The 9,888-nt window shown below is 50.2% G+C and overlaps 1 protein-coding gene across 1 annotated transcript; it reads left to right on the top strand.

Annotated features, from left to right (window-relative positions):
* The first annotated feature begins 2,188 nt into the window (after window positions 1–2,188).
* LOC109364139 (zinc finger CCCH domain-containing protein 11A-like) lies at window positions 2,189–7,166 on the top strand. Its single transcript, XM_019610746.2, has 6 exons — window positions 2,189–2,269; window positions 2,748–2,810; window positions 3,079–3,165; window positions 3,455–3,790; window positions 4,087–4,163; window positions 4,285–7,166. The coding sequence occupies exons 3-6, from the start codon at window positions 3,138–3,140 to the stop codon at window positions 4,339–4,341; spliced, it is 498 nt and encodes a 165-aa protein (XP_019466291.1). The 5' UTR covers window positions 2,189–2,269; window positions 2,748–2,810; window positions 3,079–3,137; the 3' UTR covers window positions 4,342–7,166.
* Window positions 7,167–9,888: the final 2,722 nt, after the last annotated feature.

Here is a 9,888-nt window from a genome sequence, read left to right as displayed (position 1 = left end):
CTGCCTTAATGTACAGTGCCTGTTTTAATTCTGAGCAAGGTTGTAGTTGCAACTGACTTCCCAAGGCTGCAACATGTGGTGGTGACACAGCCTTGGACTTCTGACTTTGCGTTAATCGCACATTTTATTTCTCTGCCTTGCAGGGCAGCTCATGCTGGAAGTGGATGGTATCACAGTGTGAGTGAAGGTTGGTACAGGAGCAGATTCTGATGGGAGGAAGGAAGTCCAGGCTAATGGACTCTGCAGCATCTCCTGATATCAGAGGAAGCAGGAATGATATTGCAGAAGAACGTGAGGAACTCTTCAGCAGGAAGCCACAAACCCTGCAGAAAGCTGCAAGAGAGTTGGAGCACGTGTAGATGCCTAGGAAGAAGTCCAGCTGTAGTGTTTCAGCAGTGCCTGGCCATGGGGTGCTGTGGCCCAAGAACAGAGCTATTCTGCCTTTACAGGCTGGCTTGAAAGAAGGACTTTTCTGCCTTCATAAAAAACAGGGCTGCCTCATCCAAATACTTGCTGATTGTTTGGAAGCCCAAACCTTTCCAGCATCCAACCTGTAGGCAGCCAGGAGGTAGTGTCTCCTTGGTCTGATTGTGCAGTGCCTGAGCAAGAGTGTGACCCAGGCTGGCTGCACAAGAGTCGTCTTAATTTCTCTGTTCCTTTATTTTGAATAACTCCATTGGGTGACACTTGAGTTGGTTTCTTAGCGTTTGTATGTAGGAGGTGAAAAATCTCTCTTTGCTGAGATGAAGGCACAGAAGTGATGCGGGCACTCGCTGAGGTCACAGTCGTTGCCGGGGTGGGAGTTTTTGTGCCACAGCTGGTGAGCAGAGCTGCTGCTCTGGTGAACGTGCTGCACGCAGAGACTGAGCTGTGAACCTTCTTTGAGAGAGATCAGCTTGTGAGAGCCCGTCGGAAGCACCTCTGTGGCGTGTGTGTGAGCTGGGCACAGCTCAGGCCAAGCAGGTGAGCTGGGTTTGGTGCTGGGTGGCTGCCGAGAGGTGTCTCAGCAGGAAAGCTGGGCTGGGGTGGGCACGCTGCGTCAGCCCTCGTCCAGGCTGGCGGTGAGACAAAGGGAGTTTTCTTCACAACAGCCACACCAGCCATGTGCTTCAAGGTGCATAACTATTGAGGAGATGGAGAAGAATGCTTGCTGTCAGAAATCATGGCAGCTATACAGAAGCTGGGTGTATTTTGGGGACATTCTTATAACTAGTTGGTTTCGAGTATTGCCCTGCCCAAGAGACTCTTGGGCAACTACATAGCAGAAGAAAGCTGGGAAAGCTTCTTCCTCACTATTTTTCACTTGCAGGTTCTCTCCTTAGTGTTCCTTTCCAAAAGGAGATTTTGGGGATCGAGGCAGTTGAAGAAAGAGTGAAGCCAGCTCCTTCCAACAGTGAGGGCTGTCCCTGTGGAGAGGACCCCGGGAACTTGAGCTTCCTCTGAGGTGTTCTGCAGCATGTCTCAGCGGGGAGACAGACGCAGTTCGCATTCCTGCTTTGCACGTGGAAAGGTATGGCTGAGTTTCTCTAACTTGGGTTTTCTTCCTTTGGTTTTGGAGAGGAAGAGGTGGAGCAGGGGGAGCCCTACTGGTCCTTTGTTAGCTCAGTAACTGGTTGGGTTGTGCGCGTGCAGCAACAGGACAGCATTGCCAGGCTTCTTAACTTGCTGGGGCAGGTGGGAGCACAGAGCGGGCACTGCCCTCCTGCCAGCTGCGCCTGTTTATGGTTTGCCAGATCTCTGCTGCTGTGGGTTTCTGCTGCAAAGTTTGTTCCAGCTGCCTGCAGTAGTAGAGGGTGGGGAAGAAATGGTGGCGAAGAGCTAAGGCTGTGCACAGTAATTTTGCATGGATTGACCTGTGGGACCTGAAGACACTGTTTCCCTCAGAATAATGCTGGTGTTTGCAGGTGTGTTGGTTTAACCCCCTGAAGTGATGTCTGAGAGCGCCTGTCTTCTCCACCTGAACAATAAGAAAGCTGGATATGCCCAGAAATTGCAGCTTGTGCAGATGTTGTGAATACGCTTCCAAATGTTTCCTTTAGTGATAACTAATATCTCAGCACTCTGATATCCCATCTCTGGCACGATATGGAATGCTGCATTTCTTTGCAAACGTTGGGTGCCCGTTTCCATGGACTTTTCTTTTTTCTCTGCCCAGAAGCAGCGCAGTGCAGTTCCCTGCGCTAGGGAGCAGCAGCCAGCAGGCTGCCAGGCGCCTTGCAGCACGCAAAGGGACGCGATGGGGATGGACCATCCTTAGCACCACGCAGAAGTGAGTCTCTTCAGCCCTCTGCTGTGAAGTATGGAAGAATGCATTTTAAGTATAACCTGTGAGCAGGTGCAGTGCCATAGGGATGTCAAGTAACCATGGTGGACACATCAGAGAGGCCGACAGCAACAGCTGATGGCAGCAGTGAGACAGAAGTGTGTATAATTGGTGCTCAGATCTGAGTGAATTCCCTTTAGGGACAAAAAATCCATGTCTCGACTTTTGCAGCTGATAGCATTTTGTTTGCTGATGCAGCTTTGCTCTGCAGAATGCAGAGCTGTCAGGCAGACAGGGGTTCCTCTGCTGCTATCTGAGCAGGAATGAGAGCAGTAATGCTTTGTGCAAGCGCACTGCAGTTTAAACATCAGTTTCTCCTCTGGCTATAGAACAGTGTCTTTTGGTTTTTGGGGGGTGGACACGGGCTAACAGGACAATGCTGCTCCTGGTGTCTATAAAATCAACGCTCGATCTGTTTTTGCAGGGACAGAGCCTGCGCATCCGTGGAATGGTGCTGAACATGGGGGGAAATGGAAAGCCTCCCCAGGTAAGAATCTCTTGTGAGCTGTTGTGTGGGTACCTGCCTCTAAATAGGGCTGCATGAAGGGCTGTGTGTGATGAAGCAGAGAAGAAAGGGTACTGCAATTCTGTGGTGACTACAGATCTGTGCTGACTGCAGAAATGGCACACCGTTGTAGCAGCAGAAGGGCCAATTGATGAAACTACACTTGAAGACCAGAAGTTTGTGGTTGGCTGTGCTAAAATGTTCCTCCAAAGAGATGCTCTTCGTGTCTTTCTTGTTTCTTTTCTGTCAGAAGCTGATGCAAGCAGGCTTGCAGTGAAGCGCAGCCTTGCAGGAAGCCAGACGAGGAGTATGGAGTGTGGCACAGCACCAAAGAGAGGTACAGACACACAGCAGGCATTGGGTTTGGTGCACTGTCTTTCTAGTTAGGCTTTCTGTCTGTCCTTTCCTGTTGTCATTGTGTGTTGCTCTAGGTCTTAATCCCTGGGGATTGCAGTTACTTTTCCTGGCCCAATTGGAAGTGGGACCCCACAGTTCAGCCAAGATCCTAAGATCCATTGCTGTGAACACTCGAGATGAGATATCCTAGTTTTGTGGCCCATTTTGCAGACTGAAGGTAGTGCTGGACTTATTGAATGTTGCTGCTTCCCCTTTCTTGATTCTAACAGGGAGAGGTGCTGAGCCGAATGGCAAAATCTACGTGAAAGCTTCTCTCCAGACTGGAGGGCTTCCTGGAACAGCAGGTCCCAGCACAGGGGGAAGAGCTTCCCCTGCAGTTGACAGCCACCCACTCTACAAGACCATGGCTGCAAGAAAGCGCAAGGGAGTGGAAGAAGAGGAGCAAAAAGCAGAGCTGTGGCCTGCCAAGAAACTAGTGAAGGTGAAGCACAATGGGGAGAAGGCTCAGAGCCCACATCAGAGCAGAGGCGGTGTGCCAGCTCCAGCAGCACACCCTGGGCCTGCCCCAGCGCTGACTGGGCAGTTCTGGACCTCAAAGCAAAGAGGTAAGAAGGTGCTGCAGCTGTCCTGGTGAGGTGCTTCCCTTATCAAGCACATGGAGTTTGCTTAGGGTTTGCTTTGCTTTTTCCTTCTCTCTGCAGAGAGGGGAAAAGAGTAGAAGGCTACCAAGTCCAAAGGCAAGGCCAGAATGTGTAACCCCTCTTTTCCCGTTAACTCCATGATGGTCTTCTGCTCATCCCACTGGAAATACCCTTCCCTGAGAGGCTTCCTAGCCTGTTTTCATGGTACCCGTGTTTCTGTGGTTTTGCTGTTGACAAACTGAATTTCTCTTGCTGTACAGCAAGACAACGACGACAGAAACAGAGGAGAGCGGAAATGAAGAAGGCTGCTCTGAGAGCTGCCGCTGCATGTGCAGAGGTGAGTCCTTGGTGAGCACAAACATGGCTCCTGTTGTTCTCTGTCTGTCAGGCATGAAGGGGATTGTAGAATGCTGGGGGAAGCGGTGTCCTTTTTTGACACTTGCCTTGTTTCTTTCCAGTCCTCCACAATGAACAGCCTTGTGGAGATGATGGAGAAGCTGCAGCTGAAGGACTGAGTGGAGGAACATCAGAAGGCAGCGGCTTCATGGCAGCAGCCCAGCTTGGCACTCTGATTGCAGTCCATCAACAATTGGAGTTTTGTATTCACAAAGAGCACATGGCCTGATTGGTCCAGCAGCACTCAGTGAGCTGCTGCACCACCTCCTCGTTATTCCACTCGCGGCACTGGGTCAGAACTCCCACAGCTCCATCAGGGAATGCTGCAGGTTATTGAAGCAGTGGATGCACCAGTCCTTGGCCCTGCCCATAAACACACTGTCTGCAAACACACTGTCGTGCGAGTAGCACGGCCTGAGCACAGGCGCGCTGAGTTAGAGAACGGCTCCATAGAGCTGCCTGAGTTTCTCGGGGCAGCACTGAGCATAAGTGAGCGTGTGCCCCTCACCCTGCAGGCATCTCTGTTGGGGAAAGAGAGGCTCCACCGGCCGCCTGATCCCGGAAGGCAGAGGTGTTCTCCTGACTTCTCTGCAGTGCTACCTTCCTTCATCATCCCCCCTCTCTTCAGCCACTTTGATGCTTCTTTTCACCTTGGGGGTGAGCTTGAGTGACTCTCATCGCTGCATGGCTTCGTACTGAGTGGTGTGGAATTTTCTAGCTTTGCTTTTAAAAGCCTAAGCTGAAAACTGTAGCGTGCATGTTAAATGTGGGGTTGTAGCACTATGGAAGTGGATCACTTTTGGGATGGAGCTGCTTTTGGTTTTCTAACAAGTGTGTAATGAGCAAAGTTCGCCAACAGGGCCTGAATTTGCTCTCACCTTCTTTCTCTCTGCTCTCCTGCTCTCTGCACGCGACCTCCCACTTCTTCCATCTTTAGTTCTTCTGTTGAACTCCTACCTTATTTCTCTTCCTTTCTTGCTTTGGAATCCCTTCTCTGATACACCCTCGCTTCTCTTTTCTGTCTTTTCTAACTTCTCTCTGCTGCCTTCCTCTCCTCTATTTTTTCCTGTACTTTTCTCTTTTCTCTGCACCATTATTTCTATTCTTCCACCTTCTGCACTTCCGTGCTCTTCTGTTCCCTCCTCTCAGTTCTCCCTTGCCCGTTCCTTCTCTTTTCCTATTCTCCTCCTCACTTTTCTACCCTGTTTCTGCTTTACCTCATCCCGCTGCTGCGGTGGCTCATATACTCTGAAGTTCTTCTTCCTTAGTGCTATCCTCTCCTCTTCTGCTGGGTGATTCTTCCCTTTGTCCTCACTCCTCTTCAGCTGGTGATTAGTTCTCCCAGTAGTGGCTCCTACTGTGCCATTCTTTCTTGTCTGTAATTCTCACTCTTCCTTCACCTGCACTCATCTTCTGCTGTTCGTTCTTCTTTCTATCCTCTCTCCTCTTTCTTCTGCATTTCAACTCTACTTCTGCTGTTCTTCTTACTGTTTCCTCCCTGTGCTCCTCTTCTGCATGTGCGCTCCTCTTCTGCTGTTTCTTTTTTTCCCCTGCTTCCTCTCTCCTCTTTCATCAGCATCAGCTCTACTCTTGCGCTCTTCTTTCTTCCCTCTATCCTCGCTCTTTCTTTTGCATCTGCACTTCTCTTAGGCTCTTCCTTCTTCCCTGTACCCTTCATGTTCTTTCCTCTGCATTTTCACACTTCCTCTCTTGTCCTTTTTCTTCAAGGCCACACCACCACTCTTCCTTCCTCATCTATCCCTCCTGAAGATGCTGTAGCCATCCATCTCTGTTCCATCCATCTCCACGACAGCACAGTCATGGGAGTGGTCCCACCATGTTTTGGTAATAGCAGCTCGGTCATAGTTAGCCTGCCGCACAATCACTGCCAGCTCCTCCTGCTTGTTGCCCATGCTGCGTTCATTGGTGTAGACGCACTTCAGTTGAGTCATCTGCCTCACCCCCAGCTCAAGTATCATTTCCCTGGGCTCATCTCTTGTGAGCCCTGTTTTGTCCCCTTCCCCCATTGTAGCTAGTTTAAAGCTCTCCAATAAGCCCCACTAGCTCCTACACTAGAATTCGTTGCCCCCTTTGAGATAGGTAGGTTCCATGGATGGACAACAGGCTGGGGGCTGAGAAAACTGCCCCATGATCAAAGAACCAAAAGTTTCTGGCTTGACACCAGCCTCTGAGCCAATTACTCATCAATTGTGCTTTCTAAGCCTGCTCCGTGTCCCTCACTGCCCCTGAAGGCATAGAACAGAAAATCACTTGAGCTCCTGCTCCTTGAACTAAACGCCCTAAACCCTGAAATCTCTTTTCATAGTTTGTAGGTTTCTCTGAGCAGTTTAATCACTGCCAACTTCAACTGTGAGTAAAGGAAAATAATCAGCAGACCTAACCAACTTTGGGAGTTTCCTGGCTTTGTCCCTGAGCCCAGGAAGGCAGCACACTTCCCCACGGTTTGGGTTTGGTCTGCAAGTGGGACCCTCTGTTCCTCCGAGAAGGGAGTTGCCCACCACAACCACCCTTCTTTCTTTCCTGACAGTATATTTGGCCTGCCTGGCTCACCAAGTGTGTAAACAACGAGTATACAGATGTATAATCAATAATGATACAGAAAATTTAGGCTGGAAAGATTATCGCGTCAGAAAGGAATAATCAGAAATGAATGGAAAGCTTACCTGTGACCTGGATTCAGTGGCACCCAATGTTACCCATTGGCACCCAGTGTCATCCAGTGGTACCCAGTGTCACCCATTGGCACTTATTGGCACCCATTGCCACTCAGTGTCACCCAATGTCTCCCTGTGTCCTCCATTGCCACTCAGTGGCACCCAGCATCACCAATTGGCACCCAATGTCTCCCAGTGGCACCTCAGTGTAACCAATGGCACCCAGTGTCACCCAACAGCACTCATTGGTACCCACTGTCATCCAGTGTAATCCAACAGCAACCAGTGTCACCCATTGACACCCCTTGGCTCCCAGTGGCACCCAGTGACAACCATTGGACCAAAGGTCAACAAATGTCTCCCCATGTCCCCCAATGGAACCCAGTGTCACCAAATCTCCCCCAATGAACCACAATGCCCCCCATTTTCCCCCAGTGTCCCCCAATGTCCCCTAGTGTTCCCAAATATCCCCCAAATCCCCAATGTCCAACAATGTCCTCCAATGTTACCCAGTGTCCCCAAATATCACTCAATGTCCACCATAGTTCCCCAAAGTTCCCCAATATCCTTCATTGTCAATCAATGTCTCGCAATGTCCCCCAATGTCCTTCAGTGTCCTCCACTGTCTCCCAATGTCACTCAATGTCTCCCACTGTCTTCCAATGTCCCCCAGCGTCACTAAATGTCCCCCAATGCCCCCCAGTGTCACTAAATTTCCCCAGCATCCCCCAATGTCACCCAGTGTCTCCCAATGTCCCCCACTTTCTGCCAGTGTCCCCCAATTTTCCCCAATGTCCCTCAATGTCACTCAATGTCCCCAATGTCACTCAATTTCACTGATGTCCCCCAATGTTCCTGAATGCCCCCGTGTTCCCCAATGTCACCCAATCTCCCCCAGTTTCCCCAATGTCCCCCGATGTCCTTCATTGTCCCCCAATATTACCTAGTGTCCCCTAATGTCCCCTACAGTGATTCAGTGTCCCTCAGTGTCACTCAATGTCACCTAATGTCCCTGAATATCCCCCAGTGTCCTCCAATGTCACCTAATGTCACCCAATGTCCCCCAATGTGACTCAATGTCCCCACATGTCCCCACATCTCCCTGAATGTCCCCCAAAGTCCCTCATTTCTCCCCAATTTCCCTCAACATCACCGAATGTTCCCCAATGTCCCCCAATGTCTCCTAGTGTACCCAATGACCCCCAATGATCCCCAAAGTCCCACAATGTCCCCCAACGTCCCCCAACGTCACCCAATGTCCCCCAATGTCCGCCAGCATCACTAAATGTCCCCAATGTCCCCCCGTGTCCCTCAAAGTCACTAAATTTCCCCAGCATCCTCCAATGTCCCCCAATCTTACTCAATGTTTCCAAGTGACCCCTAATGTCTCCCAATGTTTTTGAATGTCCCCCAAAGTCCCCCAGGGTTCCCAATGCCACTCAAAGTCCTCCAATGTCCCCCAGCATCCCCCAATGTCTCCCAATATCCCTAAAGTCCCCCAATGTAACCCCATGTCTCCCAATGTCACTCAATGTCACCAAATATCCCCAATGTCCCCCAATGACCCCAATGTAACTCAATGTGCCCAAATGACCCCCAATGTCACCTAGTGTCCCCCAGTGTCACTCAATGTACCACAATGTTCTCCAATCATCCCCTATGTCCCCCAGGTCCCCTAAAGTCCCTCAGTGTCACCCAATGTCACCCAATATCCCCAAGGACCTCCAGTGTGGCCTAATGTACCCCTATGCCTTCATTGTCACCCCAATATCCGCAACATACCCCAATGTTTTCCAAAGTCCCCCAATGTCCCCCAGTGACCCCAATATCTCTCAATGTCCTCCAAAGTCTCTCAATGTCTTTCAATGTCCCCCAGTGTTCCCCAGTGTTCCACAATGTCCCCCAAAGTCACTCAATGTTTCTCAGTCTCCCCAATGTCTCCCATGTCACTGAATGTCCCCCAATGTCCCCCAAAGTCCCCCAAACATTCCCAATGTCCCCCAATGTAACTCAATATCCCCCAATGTCACCCAAAGTCTCCCAGTGTCTCCCAGTGTCCCTAATATCCCCCAATCATCCCTATGCACTCCAATGTCCCCTAAAGTCACTCAATAGCACCCAATATCCCCCAGTGTTCCCAAATGTCCTCCTGAGTTACTCAGTGTGCCCCTTTTCCCTCAATGTACCTTAATGTTACTCAATGTCCACCAATGTCACTTAAGGTCCCCACATGTCCCCCAATGTCCCCCGGAGTCCCCCAGTGTCATACAATCTCCCACAATGTCCCCCAAAGTTCCCCACTGTTTCCCAATATCCCCCAATGTTCCACAATGTCACTCAATGTACGCCAATGTCCCCCATTTCTCCCCAATTTCCCTCAATGTCACTCAATGTCCCTAACGTCCCCTAATGTCTCCCACTGCCCCACAGTATCCCCAGATGATCCCCAAAGGCAATGCACCTCCGTATAGGAACTGCTGAGTCATAGCCTGAACCTCTGATTGATCACCTGAGGCAAGCAATGAGTGAGCCAGCTTTCTCACAAATAGATGGCATTTTCTGCCCAAAAGAAGACATTTTCTCCAAGAAACACACTTCTCTCACACATACGTGAACGCTTCCCCCCAAAACAAGACATTTGCTCTCCGAAATACCAGCACTCTTACACATACCTCCCATTTCCTAACACAAATACTACTTGACACTCCTCAATGCCACACTTACTCCCAGCAACAGGGCATTTTCTCCCCCAAATACCACTTTCTGCCCCCACAACAGGACATTTTCTCTCCAAAACAAGACATTTGCTCCCAGAAATACCAGCACTCTTACACATACCTCACATTTCTACAAGACTACTTGACGCTCCCCACTGTCACACTTGCTCCAGTGAAGATGGCATCTTCTCCCACATAGACCAGCTGGCTCCCAAATAGACCGCCTTTTCTCCCACATAGACCAGGTTTCTCCCAAAGATGTGCCATAGACCCC

The sequence above is a fragment of the Meleagris gallopavo genome (assembly GCF_000146605.3).
Source record: "Meleagris gallopavo isolate NT-WF06-2002-E0010 breed Aviagen turkey brand Nicholas breeding stock chromosome 1 unlocalized genomic scaffold, Turkey_5.1 Chr1_random_7180001948582, whole genome shotgun sequence".
In the NCBI taxonomy this organism is placed as follows: Eukaryota; Metazoa; Chordata; class Aves; order Galliformes; family Phasianidae; genus Meleagris; species Meleagris gallopavo.
Note: the sequence above shows the minus strand (reverse complement) of the source record. Positions and strands in the feature narration are given on the sequence as shown.